The following is a 24968-nucleotide window of genomic DNA, read 5'->3' as shown; positions in this document are numbered from 1 at the left end:
GGAGGGGAGAAGAGAAGACAAGAGAAGAGAAGAGAAGAGAAGAGAAGAGAAGAGAAGAGAAGAGAAGAGAAGAGAAGAGAAGAGAAGAGCCACTTGTGCTGGCATATGTCTTCAATCCCAGCATTTGGGAGGCAATACAAGGATGATCTCTGTGAGTTCTAGGTCAGCCTGGTCTATAAGCAAGTCCCAGCACAGTCAGGGTTACAAAGAAATATGACCCTCAGTGACTATGGAGGACCCTGGGGAGTAGCTCTAGGTGCCGACCAAGTAAATTCTGTGTCTTCTTTAACCAATAACTCCTCAAGTAAAATTTTATCCTTCTCAAAGATCTCTGATAGTTTGACAGCTGAGACGTTTTGTCAGTTTAAATGGACAACCTCAACAAACAAATTTCAGTAAAACACAAATTTCAACAAGTACAAGTTATCAAATCTCTCTCACGCTGCTCTTCATAGTCTTAACAATACTTTCATTATGCAAAAAATATCTGTCACAGTCATTCTGATATAAATATGCAGCTGTTTAAAACTTACATTCACAAACCTAAAGAACTCTTATCAGTTCCAGGAAGCAGAATTGAATGCTCCACCTTAAACAGATCAGATAAACCTCTCTCAATTCCAAGGTCCTAATTTTTTCCCCCTAAACTTAACTTTGTCCTCTGTTGTGCCAAGACCTTTAAGAGGTCTAAGAGACACCAAACATTTCCATGCCGCAAACACCACACAGGAGCAAAGAGACCAGCTACATCAGGATGTGACCAGCACCCAGTTTTCTCAGGTTCTCCCCACCCAAGACAACGCCCACAAATAAGCAGAAAGCAGCTTGAGAATCCGCTGTCCCAATTCCTTTAACCTGTTGTGCCTAACCTCCCGCCTTTTTATTACATAAAAAGGAGACAGAAATGTAATAGTCTGCCCTGTCCCTTTAAGAGACAAGTCCTGCCCACTCCCTCCCCTGTCATATCCCAGGGCAGGCAGATCTTCCTTCTGCTTCCAGTATGTGCTCCTTTCCTCCCTCCCTTCTCCCCCCATTTCCCCTTCTGTTTCTCTCTCTCTCTCTCTCTCTCTCTCTCTCTCTCTCTCTCTCTCTCTCTGCTCTTCTCTCTTCTTCCCTCTCCTCTTCCCTTTCATAACCCACTAATAAATACCCACTTCCTTGGCATGGCATGGCTACCCATCTTGGTCTCTCACCCACCATGTTGCTTGGTGCCTAGGATCCCATGGCCCTCATGGCCTGTGGGCCACTGGAGGGGTTCCCTGCCTACGCTGTTCACTGCCACCACTCAGGGGCCTACAGCGTTTTACTTTTAGCATTATTGTCTCAAAAGAAACAAAAACCCTCTTACAAGAAAAACAAAACAAAAAATGAAAAACAAAAGCACTCACTGGCCCTGGAATAATACCTTGTGTAAGAAGCCCTTCATCTGAGAGGTTTTAGAACAAGATTCATGAGCTACTATCCCTAGTGACCCTCAGGGAAAGTGGCAGTTCCAGAAGCTCAAAGCTGTTAAAAATTACACTAATTTTGCCCTTTGGTGACATGTCAATGGAGAATGAGAAATACCCTTTAATTTGATGCAATTTAAACATCAGCCAAGACACATCTTGGTAGCACAAGCTGTCCTCTGGTCTTACTGGTTCCGCCCGGGATGGGTCCAGCTTTCATGTCTACTAGTCCTGAGATTACAGCACCCACTCTCAGCTACCAGCTGCCCATCAAGTGGATCTCTTCACTGAAGAGTAGAAAGAGGATTTTTCTGAAGTCCTAAGGTGGTGGATCTGATTGCTCAGGCCATCAAAAGGGCATTTCAGGTCCCTATCCAAACCAACTCAGGAAGTACACACATTGAAAGCAAGATAACAAGCCCAATAATTTCAGGGCTTTAGACTTAGAAAGGAAACTTTCCAAGACTTTAGGGACACACTATGGTGATAAGTAGTGGGACTTTCAAAGAGTGTGTGCTACCCTAAAATACATAAGTACACAATGTTGTGTTGTTTGTTAAAAGCAAAGTTTAAGAAGTGAAGAAATCTATTATGTTCCATTCTAACTAGATCTTTGACAATCAGACCCTATAGAAGGGGACTGGTTCAGTCTTGTTCCACAAATATTACAAGAGATACAGCTGAGGGTGATATTAACAAAGGTTGAGGAAGAAAGAGGAAAGGCACACCAACAGGTCACCTCCTTCCCCCACTGGGCAGCAAGCCCTAATAACAGTCACTTGTTGATGGAGGAAGGTCATTGGTTAATTATAATAAAGAAACTGCTTGGTCCTCATAGGTTAAAACATAGGTGGGAGAAGTAAACAGAACAGAATGCTGGGAGGAAGAGGAAGTGAGCTCAGAGGCCATGCTCCCCTCTCCCGGGCAGATGCGATGAAGCAAGCCACCAGGTCACACATGCTGAATCTTTCCCGGTAAGACTGGTGCTACACAGATTACTAAAAATGGGTTAGGCAAAATATGAGAATTAGCCCGTAAGAGGCTAGAGCTAGTGGGCCAAGCAGTGTTTAAAATAATACAATTTGTGTGTTGTTATTTCTGGTGTAAAGCTAGCTGTGCGGGAGCCGGGCGGGACAAAAAGCAGACCCACAGCTCCCACAACAACTTGTGGCATAACAAGCCTAGAGATCTGATTTAAACCAGTTCTGGTTAGGTTTGGGAGGTGACAGCAATACTGTTTAAAACTTCTTGAATGATTTCAGTTAACATTGTTAAAGAACAAGCAAACAAAAAATAAGCAGATAAAGTGGGGAAGAACATGTAATGGGGAGGCATTTTATAAAAGATGCTTCAAAAAATAAAAACAAAAAGCACTCAATACTTAAATCCTTTCGTTTTATTTTGTCCTTGTTGCACAGTACTATGATGCTGGGATCAAACACCAAGTCTTGTGCATGCCAGGCAAGTATTCTACCTAGTTTTTCTGCTTGAGAAGGACAAGAGTGTAGGATGAAATGCCCATTTACATAGCCCAGCTACACTACAAACATTCTCAAGAGAGAATCAAAGCTCCCAGCCACATTGGGGAAGAGGGGTTGTTTTTTGTTTGTTTGTTTGTTTGTTTGGTATTGGTTTTTTGAAACAGGATTTCTCTGTATACAGCTTTGGAGCCTGTAGACCAGGTTGGCCTCGAACTCATAAAGATCCTCCTGCCTCTGCCTCCCCAGTGCTAGGATTAAAGGCCTGTGCTCTGTCCTGTGGGAAGTCCAAGGACCACCAACCTCCATCCAGGTCTAGTAAGGTGAGCATCCAAACTGCCTAGGCTCCCACAAAGCCAGTACGTGCAGTAGGATCAAAAACCCATTGCCAATTGCTCTTTGGGCTGACGAGGGAGGGGGACTTGATTGGCCGAGGGGGAGAGAAATGGGAGGCGGTGGCGGGGAAGAGACAGAAATCTTAAATAAATAAACAAACAAACAAGAGCCTGTGCTGCCGCCACCCAGCCCACAATCTGGTTTTCAAATCAACCACTGGTCCAAACTATAGGAAGGAAAAGAAAAGTAAGGATGATATCTCTCCTCCTTCCAGAGGAGACAGATAATAACTGCTTCATAAGGGAAGAGATTTCCAGAAGGGAAATACTAAAGTTCATTGTTGAAGAAATGAGTGGCAATGACATCCATATTAAAGAATAACTGAAAGTTATCCCTCAGTCTAAAAGAATATGACTTCTTCGCACAGTTTTTAAGGTGAACTAATAAAAAATATTTGAAGCGGTAAGATTAAGATAGCAAAATTCTCAATCATGGGCTCCCACCCAGAATTATTCCCACAAGATCTCCAATGATACTAGAGCCACCCCCAAACAAGAAAAAAGTAGGGGCTTCAGTCATTGCTGTACATCAGAAGCTTTCTTCTGAGCTCCGAGAAAAATTGGGGAAAGAAAGGGAAAGCTAGTTCAGACACACCTCTCAGAATTCTAATTTGGGAGACCTGGGACAGGGTCTCAGGGATAGGAGTTCCTCAGGTGGTTTTGGTGTGCAGCCAAGGGCTTCGAATGTGCACACTGAAGCATCCACATTTAGCATGCTTGCTCTGCGGGCCCTGCTGATTAAGCCTTTGCAGACCCAGAGCAGGCAATAACTGGTTCCATTCCCGATTTCCAGATGAGTTTCTGTGGATCACAGCCTCTAATTTAGTGGTGGTGAGATGTTGATGAGTTCATGGCTTTGCTTCTCATTACTGTTTTACTGCAAATTGTGTGTGTTTTTTATTCCATGACCACGTAAAAAGTAAATGCTTAAAAAATATGCAAGCTACCTGCTAAAGAAGTGATTTTTATTCATACAACAAATGCTTGATGAGGAAGAGAAGGAGCCCACACTGCTACACATACACACACATATAGGTGGGCATGTTTCTATCAGAAATGAGAGGCTAGCTATCCGCAGCGCAGGAGAGATTACAGGAATCAGTTTTTCTCTAAACTTTAGCACCAGGCCTGAAATGTGTACTTGCAGGCAGAGAGAATGTAATTGCAGGCGGCCCCAGTACATGCTCAAAATGCACAGTCCACCAGGACGAGGTGTGGCTGCTTTGTGCTGAGAAATAAGGGAGAACAGGACTGGGCCTCCCTTATCGCTCTCCAGTCCTTTTCTTGCCAGTCTTCAGCCACCGTGTCATTAAGACTTGGGACAAAAGATCTGGTCTCTACTTGCAGAACAATTTCTCAAGAGACCATCTCATAAGCCTGATTTCATGCCCAGACAGAGGTAGGTGCTTTAGAATGCCTGGAGCACCTTGGCCAGCAAGCTAACTCAGGTAAACCACTGTAACACAGAAAAGCAAAAGGACCGAGTCCAGTTCGAGTGGTGCTTTTATTTCTACATCTCTTTTCTGCTGCTCCTGCTGGGTCTTACCCAATAATCTGCCCTACACTCTCCAGGGTCACACTGTTCCTGGGTGGGGCGTTTAGTTTGGATTTATTTCCATATACCCAAAGTCTTGCTTGCAGCCAGAAAGTGCCAAGCCGGCCCTTAGGATGCAGGCCAAGCGAGGCCATATGATTAGCACGGAAGAAACCATGGCGTCTGTCTGGACCTCAGAAAGCACCCAGCACCAGGGAGAAGCAAGTTATTAAAAAGACAATAAAATAAATAAATCAGCCTTCTGGGTTCACATAAATATTTCCTTAATTGGTAAAAGTGCAATAAAGGGAATATAGAAAGAGTGCCTAACATTTAATGGACTTTAGGTAAAATATTACACTTTCTAAAAGTTACTCAAGCGTGGCATGAAGCCTACGAACTAAAATTACTTTTCCAAGTGACCAAGATACTAATTTCTTCAGGACTACAGAGAAAGGCCCATATAAATGTCCAAATACCACTAAATGATCTTCAGTCCTGAGCCCATCTTCTCTCTTCCTGAAACTGCCAACACGTTAACAGTACAAGGTCCTGTTCTTCTCATCAGAATAGAACCAGAAGAAGCAAAAGCAGCAAGCTGCACACCTGTGCACAAATTAAAACGCCCCCCCCCCATGCTTCCTGCACCTGGCCTTCCCAAGTCCTGCCCCAGCTCCTACAACTTTCTCTCCAGAGCTAACAAGACAGGATGCAAAGGACGTCTATCAGAGGTCGTGCGTGTGTGTTTGGAGGGTGGGAGTCACACTGGTAACATCCTCATCTTCTTCTGTGACTATGTGCAGTGACATGATGATCACCTTTGAGAGGAGGTAGTAAGAAATAGCCCCCAAATGTAAAATTAAACTAGTAAATAGACAGAATAGGGCCTCCCCTGCTGCTGCTGGACGTTCCCAAGTAAGGAGATGAGTAGAAGGGAAAGAGGCTAAGTTAGGTACTGAAGTAATGCAGGGCTACTTCTTAGCCAAGAGGGGAAGAGACCACCCAGAGTAAAAGGCACATAAAAATAATCTAAGACAAAAAGGCAAATGAATGTGTGACTGCTGTAGAGGGCCTGGGATGCCTTCTGATTATGAACATGGGTGGTTAGGCACAGTGTTACAGTGACTTCTGGGAGAATTATTTCTCAGCTGCTCACTATGCTCCCAAGCATCCAACCAGTAGAATGTGCCATGAGGGAACAACATGGAGTCCAGAGAGCACCGTTGACCTGGGGCTATGGATATATGGTTGACCTTCTGCTTTTTGTTATGATAGGAATTTGGGCTTGTGGAGCCTTCAAAAGTGTGAATCAGCACTGCCTGTAAATCCTACATCACTTCTTGAGCTCAAACAAGACTCCGTGGACAGTACCCACATTCCTCAGAGACACAGAAGGGCTGTGGGGAACCCTCATTGTTTCATTTCCACCCCCAAGAGGCAGCATCCTCCTCAAGACAGAGGCGAGCTATATTCCTTTAAGCTAGCAACTGTGGTTGTAATTACTTTGCTGGTCACAAGAGCTATTATATGTTAATTAAATATAATTGCTCCACATACCTCTATGTGGAGGCGACTGTTTTATCACAATAGGGTGCAATTTAATAATATGCAGTATAATTGTGCAAATTCAAGTGGGCTGAGACACAGCAATGCTGCAGGTGCACACATAAGCACTCCTATTCCAGGGTTACTATTCCCAGCCAGGGCAGCAGAAGAGAGCAAAGGAACCTAGGAGCAGAGTTTCAGCCTTCTGTATCCTTTATTTTAAAAGTGGCAAGTCTACTTAGGGAGAGAGGGGTGCTGCTGGCAACCAAACCCTAGGGTCTGGATCCCAGCCCACTTCTAAATAACACAGACAGATAAGGAATTAGGTGATTAGCGAGCATACTGCCAGCGGGACTACACACCAGCTCCTCTGGGAGCACGTCTGGAGCAGTGCTGCACAGAGTGCTCTGGCGCACGCTGCCAGGGGCACCTCTCATCTGAATGGACCTGATCCTCGAGCTTTCTACTTCAAGGCACATTTTCATTTTAAGTATAAAGATATAATCATAAAAATTGGAGATAATTTATATCTCCAAAAATAGGTGGCAACTGGTTAAATAAATTATGGTACATCCGTATTATTAAAAACTATGTAACCATTAAAAATTCTGTTTTATGAAATTATTTAAAGGCCAGGGGAAATGTTCTGTTACAAAAAAACGAACAGAGATGCTAGTGAAAGGCCATGAGATATTAACAGTGTGATATTTCCTCTGGCTTGTAGGATTTAGGTAATTTTTATTTGCTTATTTAAATTTTTCCCAAAATTATAAATGAATATTATGCATTTATAATCAGGGACAAATCTGTAAAGACGAGAATGGGGTGTAAAGTTGAAAGCAGAGGTTTAAGCCTCCCTCCCATTAACATGTAAAGTTAATGATTTGGTATTAAACAGACAGTGAACTGTCCAGGAACTCTCAAGAGTACAGAAACCTCTCTAAAAATGACTTAATAACTGAGAATATAAAAAGGGTAGGCCTCACTGTTGTGAAATGGCAAACCTAATATGGGAGACAAGATGATAAACAATAAAGTGGACTGGGGCTCACTCCGTGTTACAGCACTTGCCCAGAAGGTTCAATGCCAGTGCCATTAAAGAGAGAGAGGGGAGAGAGAGGGGGGGGGGGTTCAACTCTTGTCCAAAATTAAACATTTAGAAACACAAATTAAGTTTCTTCTGTACATCAACTTTGGTGCTTTCAAATTTGGTAATATGAAATATTCTGATTTCGTAAAACTATTTTGAAAAAAGAAACTATGTACTATAGTAGCAAAAATGATCAGTTTCCACTTCCAGAAAATTGAAAAACAGGACTATAGAAAAATCCATTCAACACTAAGGGAAAGGGCCACCAACCCATCAAATCTGCATCCATGTTGATGTGACACATGGGAAAACAGGTAAAACTTGGCTAACCCACTTTCTAACCTCCAGCAAAGTACAGAATCCACCCAACCCTGTGTCCTCAACTCCTTAGTCTAACCAAATAATTATGAATTCAACAAAAGTCCAGGGGCATCCAGATACTCAGGGCCAGCATAGGCTTCCTCAGTGTCGTACAGCCTCCTTTTCTCACACTCCATAAATAAATACAAACTCCCTCTGTGACAAAGAGAATGCTGTTGGCCCATCCAGATATGCTGGTCTTTCTGATAGTTGGAATTCACATCATAAATGAACATACTCAAAAGCCTTTAGACCACATCTTTGAGAGTTTATTTCACATAAATAAGTCAGTACATGGCTATCAGCATATCTCTTACTCTAGCTAGAGTTCAGAGCTGAGCCCTGAACAGACCTGAGCACAGCTCCAGTAAGCCCTAACAAGGGACAAGCTTTCCTTCACCTCAGTCTTACAACAATGCCACCCAAAACGCTAAGCCCACATCACACACTTTTGTGCACATAATTCTAAAGGTAATTGAGGATTTGCTAGACTATGTCTCAACACTGACTTCTTTATAAGAGTCATGAAGTGCCTGTATTTTCTTCCAGCTACACAAGGGCTATTTGCACAAGCCAGAGCCAAGCCCATTCTTTAACTGTTCCTTCTTCCAAGTTTCACCAAGTTCAGCTGACAGAGGTGCAAACCCTAATCATCAAAGTAGCCCTTCTTAAACCTTTTCTTTTGTTACCATGAAGTGAAACTGACCTGAAAAAAAAAAAAAATACTAGTCTTCACCTAACCATCAGCTCCAACAGTGTTATAAACTCTTCCCTAGAAAGCCTTGTTCTCAGGACAGACCCTCCCGCCGCCTTTCACTGGCATCTGGGGCACATTCTAAGTAAAGAGCACCATGTCTGGTTAGCAGTGACCTTGGAGATGTGGTAGTGCTTATACAGGAAACTACTTCTAAATCTAGCTCAAAAAGAAAACTGGCATTGTCAGAAACCAAACTCTGGGAGACAGCTTTGTTACCACCCACTCTTCAACTGTGACGAGTAACAGCCTAGAACAGTGACTCTCCAGCTAACGTCTAGCAGCTGTAGAAATGAGCATTCTGGGCCCAGTCACAGAGATTTTAATACAAGGACTTGACTACTGACACATTAAGAAAAACTGATCTGGCCTCCTTTCAAAGGGAAAAAAGCTCAGCCAGAGGTCACTATGAGAACTATCAGGGCACAGAGCTGTGGCAGGGAGACAAGAGCAGTGGCGGGTAGTGGCAGACCCTGAATACACACCGCACCTCCACTGTTCAATTAAAATATATGGCACCAGCAGAGATCCACTTAATCTTTGTCCTCGAAAAAGTCCTGTATAAGCCCATAAGGCTTGCAGTTCATTTGCAGTAAATGAGAAGCAATAATGTTGGGTAGCCATATTTGCAGTGAATCTAACTTTACCAATCAGATGATTTGCCCTTGTAGAACTCTGCATCGGGGGATACCTTAGAAGCACACATATGGGCATCCATTTCCTAGCAGGGAAGGGAGCAGAGGTAAAAGAGATATGGCAAGGTCAAAGAACAGCTGAAAACACCAGAGTTCCTAATCCCCAGCTTCAAAACATGAGGTCAATTCAGGGCCACCACGATGCTGAAAGATCCCTCAGTATCCAGATTGGTTCTCCAGGACACACCATATCACAAGCCCCCGTAACATGGGGGGTGGGTGGATAATGGGGCTTAAGATGTTCAAGTCTTTCTAAAATGGCACACTAGACTTGTTTAGGAAATAATGGCAAGCATTCCCTAAGTCCTGGATTTGATCCTTAGGATAAGAAAATCAGCACATGTTGAATACAGATGCAATTTTCCAAAAAAAAAAAAAAAAACTTTTCCAATGCACAGCTGCTTGGATCCATAGAGAGGGACCCCTCACTTACAAAAATCCAACTGTATACACGCATATGGATGGGAGAGTCAACATTGTATCCTTAGAATGTTATGGGGTGCTGTGTGTCATGTTGCATGTAAAATCGGGTTAGCTCTACTTCCAAAAGAAGCTTTACATACTTGAACTGGTCAGCCCAGCCCATAACAAGCAAACAATGAGAGGCTGCAGGGTTTTAGCTGCACTGAGTCTCATACTGGCCAGAATCCTCCAACAGCACCAGAGACTAATTTCTATACCTAGGACTGGGCACTCCCTCTGCTACAGGACCACACTCCTCTACCTGCTCTTCTTTAATGGTGGCTCACCCTGAGGAGCAGACATAACCCAGAGCCCTGCTCTTTCTGCATCAGGGCACCCCAGAACTAAGTGTAACTTCCCCTGCAAACAAGAATGCCTGTTCTAAAGGAACCAGCTACTCTTCCGAGAGGACTGGAGCACAGAAGCAAGGAGAGTGAGGCTAAAAGCTTTCAGAGAGGGGAGGGGGCACCAAGAGCAATCCACCAGGCAGGCCACAGTCAAGCTCTGACAGAAAGAATCCAAGGTGGCTCAAACAGCTGGCAGAACTCAGCCATATGAGCCAGTGATGTAGCACACACTGGAAGGGATGAACAAGGCTCTGTGATAGCTTCTTTCCCCCTTATAAGAAATAAGGGGTGAATAAAATGGGCTGCTTTGAATGATGTCAAGTCTCCCTCCTGTGAAGGTGCTAATCTGGACATTCCAAAAGCCAAACTAGCACACGGCACTGTTCTGCCAATCTACCATGCAGAACACATTATCCCCTCCCATTCGCTGCAGAGAAAGGTAAAGAGGGTTCAATAAGAACAGGGCAGCAGTACAGTTTGTACCCCAACTCATGGGGCCTAGGCCTCAAGCCAGAGCCAAAAGCCTGACAAGGGAGCCCTGGGCAGCCACACATCAGCAATCCCTTACAAAGCTCCACCTACAGCTCTTGCACACCAGTCATTCTAAAACAAGCCATCCAGCTGGAGAAGCAGATGCTAAGCCGGCTCCATATGAATAAGAACTAGGCTTTCTCCTAATTGCAGCCCACCTTACAAAAGGCAGTCAAACACGGAAAGAGTCGAGCCCTCCTGGTCATCAGGAGAGCACCCTTCTGGTGGTCAAATGGCAGAGTCACAGTTAAGGGCCAGTGCCCTCTACCAATCTGCAGCAGCAGATTAAGAACACGGAGCTGCGATGGCAACTGAGAAAGCAAACACACATTATATAACTGAGTACCAACTATACGCTAGGCGGTTAGCCTGCAACAGACTTGAAGAAATGAGGGATCTACTTGACCCAGAAAATCAAACTGCATAGAGAGAGAAAAAAAGAAGAAAGGGAGCAAGGAAGCAGAAACTAAAAATTATAAGCATCTAATATGTAGATTTTCCAGGATCTGCATTCACTGAAGCCACAAACTCCGAGGACCAGTGTGTAACCAAAAAGATCATGTGATATTTCTGCTTAGCCTTACCAAGTACGCCACATAGTTAAACAAGGACAAACTAACTCCAAGCAGAGAAATGAGAAAGTAAAGTACAGAGTTTCTAGAATGTCTTCCCATCTTAACTGCACAGAAGTCCTGTTGTGAAGAGCCCTATACCAAAATGAACATAAGTAAGACACTTAGCTGGTAGAAAGCAGCCGTACCCTAAACCAGCCGGGCTCACGGTAGTAGGTGAATTAAGAACTATAAAATGTGAGCACCCTATAAAATGACTACAGATTTTCAAAGAAAGGCTAAAATGAACAGTGACACCAAAAATATGCCTAACCAATGGGACTGTCATTTGCTAGGGAAAAGAGAAGTGTGTGTGTCCTTCAGCTCCGAAGAGCCTCTGCTGCAAACAGTGGGGTGAAGCACTGCTACTTCATCCATAAACCATCATTCACATGCATGTGAGTGCGCGCACGCACATGTGTCCTGAAACTATAAACATCTTCTTAATACAAATAATTCCTCAGAATCACAGAATCTATAATATACGAGGAACTTAAATGTTTGGTTTCTAAACAGAACAAAAATCTCCCAGCACAAAGCTAATTAGCCCACCAAGGATTGAAGCCTACAGCTCTGGCCTGCAAAAATGCAAAAACACTGGATGACTACACTAAACTTGCCTTGAATATAAATGTTACATTTTTTTTAAAAAAATGTAATTTGTCTAAACACAGTGTAGGTAGTTCTGCAATCAGCACCTCATAAATAAAGAGAGAAAGATGATGGGAAAGCTCTCTAATTGATTTTAAAATTAGTTCCAGCAAAGAATCTGACAACCAACAAGGTCAACAACAGAAAGTGAAGGGGGAAAAAAACTAGGCCTGGGTAAAAAGTACACCTAAAGACATCAATGGATCAGCACACCTGAAAGGAAGGCATCTGGAAACTCTGAGTAAAAACAGAGGTGTCAGAAGAGTCAGATAGGGACTGATCTTCAAAGACGCTAAAACCCTGCAATTAACCCCTTTGGAGGATTGAACTCATGCTGCACTGTTCTAATGGAATATAGATAAAGGGAAAAACTAGACAGGGAGAGGCAGAGCTGGTCAAGCAATGGCAGAAACTAAACTGAAACAGAGTAGGGAAAAGAAGTAGCTGCAAAAATCTAAGCCAGCTGTAAACTACCCAGAAAAACAAGCAACGCAATTAGGGGGCAGGTGGGAAACAGGAAAGCAGAAACTGACTCCTGAGACTTAAGCCCCAGTACATGGGACCCAACTGAAAAGACCTTTCAGCGGCAGTCCAGGGATTAGCAGAGGATTGAGAGTGGGTAAAATGATGCCCCTCAAAAGCAATGTATGGAATTAAGTCTTATGCCTCAGCATATGGGATTTAAACATTTGATAATTGGCTGCTCTATTCATAGTACTCTACAAGATTCTGAAAGAGGAGATAAGGATGAGAAATGCCATGCCTGGCCTCAGCAGCATTTAGATTTCACAGCAGAAAGTAGGCGTGCACATAAACGTGTGGGGGGTTAGAGAGCAGGAAAGGGCTGTGTGTATACAAGTGTCTGACCTAACAGGATTCTTAAGAATGGAAGCAAGACAGGGAGAGCATTAAGGGGTCAGGAAACAGTAAATGACGATGCCGCCAAGTCCAAAAACAACAGAAAACTACCACAGCTCAGTGGGGCTGAGAAGCAGGAGGAAACATGAGCACACAGCATGAACAAGATTGAGATAAGTTGAAAATGTAAGACTGTGTGATGGTGATGATTAAAGAAACAGAGAAGAGAGAGATGGGCTGAAAGAGGTAAATGTACAAGGTTCAGAGGATTAGCCATCAAGACCCACTAGGAGATTGTTAAAATCCTACAAAATATAATATGAAAGAAAGAAGCAAGGGGATCTCTAGCTCAAGGAATGGAAAGAAACTATAATTTATAAGAGGGAGAAAAAAAGCAAATCAAACGCAACAAGACGGGCGCACACTGTCTTTTCCAGTTTAAAATACACTGAGAAAGAACAGTGGAGTGTACGTTTTAGGAAACTGCTATCTGCCCATATACCCAATGTCTTGACCTTTTTACCTTGCCCACCAGTAACCTCTCCAGCTGAGAAGCAAATCACAGCAACGTTTTCAGTGATGGCACCTAGATATTAATCTCAGAAAACAGGACAGCCACATTCCGGAATCTTAAATAGGTGAGCTAAGACCCACCTATCATCTCCTCATAGTAATTTTTTTCAGCCTTCAATAAAAGAGGTTTCAAGTGTTCACCTCAAAAATGCCCAGATCAAACAATCTGGAAACGGGTACAGAATGCCTCTGCCAATGCTCTGACACAGACTATGTCTTTTGATCATGCTGCCACGGTCCCCAGATCTCTCCATTGGAAACCGGTGAAATGCTATATCCATTTCAAAGAGCTTCTGCTTGTCTCCAAGGTCCTTAATGCCAAGCTGGAGTCCCTCTCTAATTTGCTGTTTGCCTTATGCTCCCAGTTACAAGCCTGAGATCACAATCAGTGGGTTTATTGGCTTGCCCCACTTTGCTCGGGGCCTCAAGTCCCACAACTTTCTCTTGGTATGCATCTTAGGAGCCACATGGTCTGTCTGAGGGTCCAGAGGGACCAGTCACCTATCTTTCAGAAGTCCTAACCAGAAGAAACAGTCTGGGAACCACTCACAATTATGTCTAAATGGCAAAGCACCCCAGGATCTTACGCAACAACAGAATTATCAAAACTTGAATCAGCCTTGCCTCTGACAAAAAGCCCTCAAGAATGCCAGAGCATCCTGAAAATGCAAATACCTGCCCTGCTGCTCCTCTCTACCAACTGCCTGTCCAAGAGTCCCAGGGGCCACAGGCCTTAGAGAGTAAAGTAAAGGCAGCAAGGGTACAAGAGATTAGAAAGACCCTTCACTGGCCAGGTCAGAACTTTTACAGGCCCTGGTGTGAAAGAGCCTCTGTGGTGTGTTCACTGGGAGGAGGCTCAAAAGTAGGGAATGGAAATGGATAGATATCAAAAGCACTGGGTTACCAGCTGGGAAAGCTTCTCCCCTTGGATTTCCACACTTTCCTGAGTACCAAGCTCACAGACATAGACAGAGTCCAAGGGAAAAGAGGGCGAGCCAGATGTGCTACACAAAGGAACCTGAGAAAAACCTCTGCAACCAAAAGCAAACTTGATCTACTAAATTCCTGGGGGCTGGGCAAATGATGTACCAGTTTTTTGAGGTAAATTTCAGCTCCATCTCTCTGTGCCAACTACAATAGCACTGCAAGAGCAGACTTCATGAGGGAATAAGTCAGCCTCTTCACTAGATGCCTGGGGGCTGTTTCCTTTGTCATTAACACTCCAAGTGTAACATAAAGCCCATGGCAGCTCTGGGCAAAGGAGCACTAGGCTTCCCAGTTTCAGATCAAAGCCAAGAGCTCCCTAGGAAGCCCTGAGATTGCACAATGTACTATCTCCTTCAAGGCAGCAGCTCAGAAAAGCCAGAGCCTTTCCCTAACTAAGATTTAGCACTTATTTCTTTATGGCAAACAACTGGATAAAGCAAGCTATGCCTTTAGAGAAACCCTGATGCCTGTACAGGTTCACAAGAGCATCACATGTGAGCTCTAAACAGACTTTCAGCCTGAAGGAGTGTCTATCGCCCAAGAGCTGGCAATGGATTCACCTGGAAATCCAGAAGCAAGACCAAGACATGCAGACACACCCAACGGAAGGCTTCTGAGGAAATACTACATACTCCTGCATTTAACCCTCCCATCACACTGTCCACCAACAAACCAAGCTCCAATAAAATACAGGATCTTCCTGGGCAATACAGGAAAGACTTGGGAGAAAAAAGCTGCTCTGATCTGTGTTTTAAGTGCTTCCTCTAGATCTAATTAGAAAATAACCACAGAGTGGGAAAGGAAAGTATACAGTTAGTCTTGGGCAAAACCTTGTCTTCCTGTAAAATTTAAGAAATGGTGCAAGAAAAAGGAAAATTCTACTTTTCCCTATTACCAGCACCTGCCGTGCAATTTTTAGATTTCTCCGAAGATCTGTTTTAGCTGATGATAGGCTACTAAAAATTTCTAGGGAAGGAGGAAGAGAAACGATGAAGAGAATGTGCTCTTCAGTTTTCTAAAAGGCAACGCCATGGGGTCCTCCTCTGGAGCTCAAGAGGCCACCTCATGGTAGAAATTACTTCAAGGCCATCTGCCCGCCCATCACAGTGCACACACCCAAGACTTCTCTCCTGTAATCCTTCTAGCTCTGCATCTGCATCCTCTCCCACGCGGTTCTTTTGTTTATATAGGACTCATACCATACGCTATTGGTTATATCTTTCTTCATCTCAAAGCCACTGACCCTCAAGAAAGTACCTGGTAATTAGACAGGGGGTAATTTCCCAAGTGCATGCCTGAAGGCCCTGTATACCGTCCACCACAGACTTTCCTCTCAAACAATCCTCAAGCATTCTGGGTTTCTGCAGTCACATGGCCACTCCCCATTTCCCAAAAATACACCATCTTTTCCTTTGAGATTCTACCAGATCTTATTCTAACTAGAGCAGGAATATATTTTGTGCAAGCTGTATCTTACACGAGGGTATCAAGCCAAAGGGACAAAGACAGAACAGGAGCTAAAATGCAGCCTCTATTCAGTGTGCCAAGCACACGCACTGACTGACCTGAGGCTTCCGAGGGGAGGGACATCCTTTTCTAATTGGCACTAAGGTATCAAATGACTTAACACAGGGACTAGCCCCCAATAGCTCTACCTTAATTTTTTTTTTTTAGTTTTTCTATTATTTATTGAAACAGGGTCTCTCTATGTAGCCACCGCTGTACTGGAACTCTCTAAGCAAACTAGATTAGCCTTGAACTCAAAAATCCAGCTGCTTCTGCCTCCCAAGTGCTGGGATTAAAGGTGTGTGCCACTATGCCTGCTTCTACCTTGAATATTTGATTGGGCTTCCTGCCTGTCATAGGTAGAAACACTGGAAAGTAATAAAGGAAACTAGAAACCTGAAACTCAGAGTATGTCTACTGCCCAGGCTTCACACCTCTCTACAAATTACAGTACCTTGGGAACTGGAGATGAGTTTTCTTCCTACACCAATACTGTAAATTTTTGTTAACTTTGGAATAAATGTAGAAGAGAATCTTGAGCTCTCTGTAAGAGCCCAGGGGGATTCTTTAAGGAGAAAGGCAAACACGCTGAATCTGGAGTAACAGCTACAGTCCTCGTTTGTCACACCATTCTCCCCCAGGTCAATTAAGGCTTATCAAAAGAAAATCAGAACTCTCCTTGTAGATCAGTTTTGTACAAATGTAAATTACTTAAAAAAACTTGTAAATCAAAACATTGACAGAAGAGTTCTTAAGTCTAAATACATCTTTCTCCTTGGTTTAAATTCCTCAAGACAAAACCTAAAAACTTTAAGTCTTTGACATATGACCCTTACCTAATGACCAAGCCCGTTTGCTTCCAACCCTAGCATCTACCTATCTGCTAGTCTATTCGTGCTTAAACAAAAATAACTTCAGGGCTGGAGAGATGGCTCAGTGGGTAAGAGTACTGTCTGCTCTTCCAGAGGTCCTGAGTTCAATTCCCAGCAACCACATAGTGGCTCCAAACCATCTGTAATGAGATCTGGCGCCCTCCTCTGGCGTGTGGGTATACATGGAGGCAGAAAGTTGTATGGATAATAAATAAATCTTTAAAAAAGAAAAAAAAAAATAACTTCAAGTTTGTCACAAGGCCCTCATGGTGTATCCTGAACTGTTCCCAGGACCCGTACATGCCCTGGCCCTGCCTATAGTTTCCTATCATCCAGGTGGCACGCCACTCAAACGCTATCCTCAGTGGCTATCCATTCTGTTACCACAAATTCACCTGATTCTCGTCATTAATGTTTCCAGAAAAGATATTGTCCCCTCCCCATTTTTAACTAACTTCTAACTACCCTTCAAGCTTTAAATAAGTGTCATTTCTTCAAAGAAACTCAGATTATATACTGTCCCTAAATTTTAAGCTTTTGTATAGCACTTAGTAGCAAATTATTTATATACCTCTACTAAATCTCAAAGTTCATGAGAGGAGCGATGGCATATCCCAAAACATTACCAGGTGGCCAGTAAACACTGATGGCGACTAGCCTGTTCATCTCGGCTTTTTGAGCAGTTCTGTCCATCCAAGTAGCCACTAGCCTCATGCAGCTACTTAAATATTAAATGAAGCAAGAAAGAACTGAAATGAGGTATGAATGTAAAATATAAACCAGATTTCAAAGGCTTGGGGGGACGACAAGAATTTACTTAGTAATTTAGTTTTTAGGTGTAACTAACTAAACTTGAGAAGAACAGATGTAACTGGCTTGTGTGGCTTGCATGACAGGTCTTCAGTGCCTTTCCTCACAAGTGCTTACTTCTCATCTTTGAATACAAACAGTTTCTTAGGGAAATGCCAGAGCCGCCAGTCATGCTCAGGGATGCTATGTCACTGACTACTGGGATCCCTTCGTGCAATCTTCTAGAGGAATTTAATGGACAAATAATGACAATCAGTCTTCATTTCTCTCAAAGCCATATGTCACATATGTTCCAAGTATAGCTGAGCTTTACTTGGAACTTTCTTAAAATGAACTAAGAACTCAAGAGTGAATAGAAAGAGAAGGGGGTTGGGAAGCAGGCAAAAAAAAAAGAGAGAGACATAGCTCATTTTGGTAGGAAACAAGAAATGTTATATAACCAGAATTCAGTCTGAGTTAGGAAAATCAAAAACAAAAAAAAAAAAAAAAATCAACAACTGCCCATCAACCACTAGGCTAGAGGAAAGAATCTTTCACCAGCTGGGGAGCTCCAAATGAACCTGGAAAAACTTGAGTTCTCAGTAGGCTAGCTCCTTCTTCAAAAAACCTATTATTCCACCTAAGCTCAATACCACCCATCCCCTAAAACTGCTTAGGATCCAGCCACATAGTCTACATTAACATAATGCTTTAGCTAATGATGCAGACATTAAAATTAACATTCAGGAATTTCCAAGTTGTGGTTGCTGTGGGAACCTTAATTCCAACTTTAGGGCACAGATGCAGACTCGTGCACACTCCCAATCCTCATCAAACTAGAAATGTATATTTACTCTGTGCAATGAGGCACAGCTACAGTTACTGAGACAACCTCATTTTGGCATGTCTAAGCTTTCATGCATTTAAATTCTCAACCTTGCCACGGTACTGTTTGTTGCCTCCTCTACAAAGAAAAAGAAAGCAAATGAACTGATTGGCCAGACATGAAATCACCCATTCTGTATGTTTTTTATGCATGATCTGATTCAGAAGACAATCATGATATTTTGATTTTACTCTTAAGGGCTGTCTATAAAGTCCTACACAAATGGAAACGGGGTTTGAAACTCAGCTTGTAAATGCGCTACAACATGTGTGTGCACAAAAAACAATGGAAGAGCAAATTTCACATCTTTAGAACCTCAAATGAGATAAACAAAAAATGCAGATATCCACAAAACTAATTTCAACCATGACGTTTAATTTCTAAAAACTGCCCTCTCGCACTAGTTTTCACCCAAGGCCTAATTCTATAACCAGTCAACATAAACACTGAAGTTATCAGAGGGAAATAACAGGAGCAAGAGTAACGGCCTTTAAAGCAAGACAAAACCAAACCCAAATCCTTATCCCTACCACCTCAAATGTCAGAATTATAGGAAGAAAATAACCACAAAATCTAACTTCAATCTGCCTACCTGCACACTGATGACCAACTCTTGTTGGAATTTCATCTAAAGCATAATTTTTTAGAACTGAACACACTCAAATCATATGATCAGGCAAGCATTCATTCATTCAAAGATTTAGCAAATAGTACAAAACAATAAAGATAGTAAACATTTGTAGAAAGTAAGCAGGTAACCCCAAGGAGCATAAACACAGATTCATTTTTTTTCCCTAAAGCAAAGACATAAGGAACTACCAAACCAAAATGACCATCAAAAGCAGGCCCTGTAAGTTGAGTTCAGAATTTCTCCATCTTATTCTCTCAGAAATAGCAAGATCTTCTTCAAATAAAATGCACCCGCTATCTCAAATATACCAGTCCTAACTGCTCTCAGCTCCCGGGGGAGGAGTGCCAAAAGTGACTATTTGAAATGGGGCAGAGCAGAGGCTATGGTTTGAGCTGCAAATATAAAGGCATAATACTTGCACAATTTCAAAGACTTACCCTTTCACATATTTACATACAAATATTATAGTTAACTAATTTTCTGGCTTCTCTACTTGTGCAGAAGTACAAAACCTTCCTGAGTGATTTCAATAAGAGTATCCCCCCTCCACGTTCATGTATTTGAGCACCTGGTCCTCAGTTAATGCCGATATTTTGGAGAAGTCTAGGAAGTACCTTGCTAGAAGAAATATGCCGCTGACTGTTGGCTTTCACATTCCAAAGTCTCGTGCCCCGTGTGCATGTTCTTGCTCCTCAACCCTCACCCCTGTGCATGCAGTTCAAGAGGTGAGCATTCAGTTCCGGCTGCCATTGCTGCTTGTGCCATGTTTCCCACCATGACAGAATAGAATCGTATTCCTCTAAAACTATACATCAAAGAAACCCTTCCTTCTAGAAGTTGACTCAGTCATGGTGTTTTCATCACAGTAATAGAAAACTCACTAATTCACTTCCCGGTCTCACCTGTACGTTGTCTCCCTCCAACCTTGGTGGTCGGATGCTCGACAGGTGGATGGTCTTGTAGACTCCAGAATTCAGCTTCACAACAATGGCATCAGCATTTAAAACCTGCATTACCTGTAAGTAAGAAGGCAAAAATGCTTAAAGTGGCTTCAGGAGTCTTGTTACGCAGCAGAGTCAGGCCCACCACAGGCAGATACAAAAGATGAGATAAGCAGCCATCTACGGTAATCAATTCCCAAAGACCTTATGATAATCTCTCAATAAAACAGAAGTTATTTCATTCAGAAATATGATCCATCTTTATTTCTTGTGCTTACCTGTAAGGCTGAAAGACCTACTAGAAACCTGAGCCAGATGTGATGGTTCAAGGTTACGATCTAACCCTCAGAACACTGGTATAAAAGGACCACTGTGAGCTTGAGGCCAGTGAGGGCTATACTGTAAGTTCCAAAATGAGACCTCCATGGCTAGACAGTAAACACTGTGTTTAAATAAGAATAAAAGTCTTTTTTAAAAAATCTAAATCCAGTCTGTACTAAAAATTTTCTTGATCCAAGTTTAAAACTAAATATCAAAGTTCTAACTCAAGAGGCAAAGGTTGAATTAGAAAATGGTACCCCTCTCACTACATGAGAAAAATCTAAATAAAATGCCCCAGTGGAGAGCAGAAAAATCAAAGACAAGTGAAGGACAGAAAGAACTGTCAGTTCAGCTCAGGGAAGGAGCCGCTCAGCTGTTAATCTCACAGGCAGAAACATTAAATTGCTAACATACTGCCTCAGCTACTCCACAAGCCATCTTTCTAGAATGCTACTATGGACATGTCTGGTTTTAGAAACCAAAAATCATTAGCATTGCACCCCGCTCTCAGCTGAAAATGATTAACTTCCAGTCTCGGATACAAGGATATCTATTTGAAGGGCAAAAGCAAAAATATTTCTCTGTGAAGGTTAGACTATCTGTACACCAGTATGTACAGAATAAAATGCCATTCACACTGGGATGGTACCACATCACGGTACAACCAGAACCTGTGATAATGGCCAGCAATCAACAATTCACCCAAATATATCCAGACGCTGTTGTTTTAAAGCTGTTTGGGATTTTTTTCTTCTTCTTCTTTCTTTGCAAGCATTACAAGTAGCTACTGACTACAAAATATTGTCACCATCCATTCCATCTGCAGAGTAAAAATCAGGCTCTTCCAATGCTTCAATCAGCAACCACCAAGTGGCTGAATTACAGGGTCAGCTGCCACAAAAGGAGGAAAGACTGGCAAAATTTCTTTCCTCTTGTATGCATGAAACAAAAGCAGCTAGACAGTTCGTTGCCATAATGGACAGCACACTGGGAATGTCTTAAGGGGGGCCTATTTAATGGAAGATTCTTCAGCACAAAATACATTCATTTTCAGATTCATCCAAAAACAGCTATTCTCCACCTTAACAAAGAACCAGCCAATCACAAACCAAAAAATAATTAGATGATAGATAGATAGAGAGATAGATAAACAGATAGAATAAGGGATGCTCTAAGGGAAAATCTTAAGAACAAGCAAAAACAAGCAAAACCCAAAAACAAAATAGAAAATGTGTACAACATAAAATGGCAGTAGCTGAGTACCAACAGACAGAAAAGAAGGAAAAAAGAAGACAGTCAAAACCAAACTGTGTGTCGATCCACAGAAGGCTGATTATGGCTGGTGAAAGGAAAGATCTAGGTTTGATCATTATGAGTAATGGAAGTCGCAGGGGAAAAAAGGCCAGCGGTCAGAAAGATAATGAAAAGCCTAACCCAGACTAATGGAAACTAGGAATTAGTATTTATCTACTATATATTAAGATGAACCTGAAACTCTGAAAGCAGCAAAAGACAGTATTAAGTGATCATAGTTATTTTACTATATACTATATACTCACAGCAAATCTGAGTCAAAACTTAAAAATCAGAGATAAATAAATATATATCATGAAGTCAAACTAGGCCCAAGTTAGGGCTGGTTATCAGAACTTGGTAGTATCAAAGGGTATAAGACCCTCCAAATCCAAGAGTTTCCTTTATCAATTAAAAAAAAAGGCCATGAGGTACTTAGATACTGCCTATGAGATACAACCAAAAATATAAATTCAATTACAGGAACCAAAAGAAAATCTCTATGTATGTTACCATCTAGACATATTAATACCAAGAAAAACTCCTCAATAAAATATATTCCCAAAGCTATCAAGAATGGCTAGCAGGCCCAAACACAAAAGGTCCAGTGGCTTGTCTCTATCTTTCAAACCCCTCACTTGTGTGAAAAGAAAACAGGTGACAGACAGGACACCTGACGTATGTGGGCTCCATGATGTATGCTATTCTGCAATTCTAACTGCAAACCAGAGAGGAGAAAAAAAACTCCTCTAAGCCATACCAAGCAAGACAGCTACTATTCCAGCTAACAATGCCTTCAAAAGGATAACCACAGGTAAATAAGGTAATCTTCAGTCATCTCAAATGCACACATCTCACAATATTTCCAAAATCTTACTCTTGGACAGATCTGTACTTACTCCCAAACTGAAATTAACTCTTATTAAATTGTCAGTTGCCAAAAACATGCAGAACTTCCTTATATTAAGACATGAGAAATTTCTGGACAGTCCTGGCTTTCAAGCATGCTCAGAGAGCAATGACACCAGGGAAAGTATCACAGTGTCACAGGTTCACCCTGACTCCAGAATGTGAAGATCTAAGCATCCCCTGTGACAAGGTTAGTATTCATCACCCCTTATAACATGATAATGATAGCAGCAAATGGATTCTAAAAGCTTAAATTTTAGACCACAGTAGCAGACTCTCTGCTTTGGCATATCCCTGATTAGCAACCTCCTCTTCAGAACTGCACACTCTGGCGCTGCCAGGGATGCAAGGCTTAGCTTTCCCAGAGCAGGAGGGAAGAAAGGAAGTTGGGGGGAGGGGAGGACTTTCTAGTTCTCTGTAAACTGTGTCATTACTGCCTAGAGAATAAGCAAATGCTTACAGAAACATGGAAGAAGCGGTAAAATACGGGATATAGACACACACTGTGCAATAAGTAAAATACAGAGTGGCTCAACCACACTCTTCAGATAACTCAAGTGTGCTCCCACAGCTCGCTTCCACTAGAAGCTACGATCTCTAACCAAGCCATCCTCATGCAGGCGCATCAAGAGATCACCCAAGGCTCAGGAGCAGAAATCTATAAGGAACAAGTCACCATCTGGACTCAAGATTAGATGCACTGAATCCAATTCCTTCCGTATCATTTGAAGTCCAGTTGTAACCGGAAAAATGTCTTTGTGATGGCAAGGTATAGGCTAAAAGCTACCAAAAGTCAGGAGAACTACAGAGCTGTGTCAGGGGAAAGAAATATTGATCCCTTTCTTTGGCCCCCTGCCACACTGCCTATTTGCACAGCCCCCTACAATGCTATTAGACCAGGGGCCACAGCTAGAACCCTGCAGCATGCATCAGATGGCAAAGTCTGCCTTACAACAGCTCTCTGAGCTATGGACACTCTGAGTGACACCCCAGACACAGTCAACAATAGCTCTAATACTACTACCAATCTCAGTACCAGAAAGAAGCAAAGCAAGCATCAACCCAAATAGAGATTCTACAGGTATAGCCACAATACACACCCTTTACCTCACCGATATTGTGACATATGGCTGTTTCTCCTGCACCCTAGCACTGTGTGCTATGTCTGGTCTCCCTGGTTCATCACAGAAGTACAAATGCAATCATGCTTTTTTTTTTAAAAAAAAAAAAAAAGTAAATAATCAGAAAAACATCCCGGAATAAGCACAATCATACCAAATACTATCATAGATAACTAAAAGGAAAGCACACATCAGACAAAATTCCTATGGGCAACATCCTACAAAATACCTCACTGCTTCTCAAAATGATCAAAGTCACAAGGAAAACAAGGAGAGGCTGAGAAGCTATAAGGAGGTAAAATATCCAAATTTAATGTTACTGAAAGAGAAAAAATACATTACAAGAAATCTAAATGATACAATAATAACTTTAATTAATACCAACAAATCAATACTGGTTCATTAATTGTAACAAATGCACCATACTCATGTAAAATACCAAAGGATATTAGGCTGGCGATGAATATGTGGACTCTTGGCATTGTTTGTTCTGAAATGATCCTAAGAATCCTCTTAAATCTCTTCTCATTCACATCTGCAAACTACTGCTAATGAAATCTTCTGTAAGTCTTAGCCTATGTACACTGCAGAGGAGGCTAATATTCCTGCCTAAGTATCCCTATACTTCCTTTCCTCATGCAGGCCTTTGATAAGGCCAGGCAAGTGACAAATTTTTCATTTCTTTGTTTTCTGATATCTCTGTGTGACTGCTTGGGAATATACTGGCCTGTTTAGATCACACCAAACATATTAAGTATCTTTGTTTAAAATTTTAACATAGAGCCATTTCCATTCAGCATAAAACTAGAAAATAGGCAAAAACACAAAAGGCATAAAAATTATAAGAATATAATAAAATTAGAATGCTCACAAAACATAGGAAAAAAACTTAAAGATTCAACAAATACTTAACAAATTAATTAATTAAGTAGTGGAAGACAAAATCAGCTATTTCTATTAACAATAACATCTGAATTTCATCCCAAATAGCGAGTACCACAAAGAACAAAATCCTTAGGAATAACAAGATGTTAGAAAGAAAGAAAGAAAGAAAGAAAGAAAGAAAGAAAGAAAGAAAGAAAGAAAGAAAGAAAGAAAGAGAAACTTGTACAATGACAATTATAAAACATTGTTGAAGGAGCTGGAGGAATGACTCAGTAAGGAAAGTGCTACCTGTGGAAGCATGAGGACCTCAGTTGGGATCACCCCTACCTTTGTAACACCCATGTAAAAAGCCAAGTGTGGCAGCACATGCCTGTAATGCATGTGCACATGCACACATTAACCATTTACAGAGATAAAAACTGTTAGACAAGCCGGGCGGTGATGGCGCATGCCTTTAATCCCAGCACTCGGGAGGCAGAGGCAGGCGGATCTCTG

General features: G+C 42.1%; 1 protein-coding gene across 1 annotated transcript in view; it reads right to left on the bottom strand.

Annotated features, from left to right (window-relative positions):
• Snd1 (staphylococcal nuclease and tudor domain containing 1) overlaps nt 1-24968 on the bottom strand; it is a 408605-nt gene that overhangs the window by 325311 nt on the left and 58326 nt on the right. The window contains exon 10 of the mRNA XM_005365723.2: nt 19906-20019. Within this exon, the coding sequence (XP_005365780.1) occupies nt 19906-20019 (114 nt within the window). The remainder of the gene's footprint in view (nt 1-19905; nt 20020-24968) is intronic.

Source organism: Microtus ochrogaster, unplaced genomic scaffold, assembly GCF_000317375.1.
Source record: "Microtus ochrogaster isolate Prairie Vole_2 unplaced genomic scaffold, MicOch1.0 UNK4, whole genome shotgun sequence".
Lineage (NCBI taxonomy): Eukaryota > Metazoa > Chordata > Mammalia > Rodentia > Cricetidae > Microtus > Microtus ochrogaster.
The sequence above is the reverse complement of the archived record's forward strand: the minus strand, read 5'-3'. Positions and strand labels throughout refer to the sequence as shown.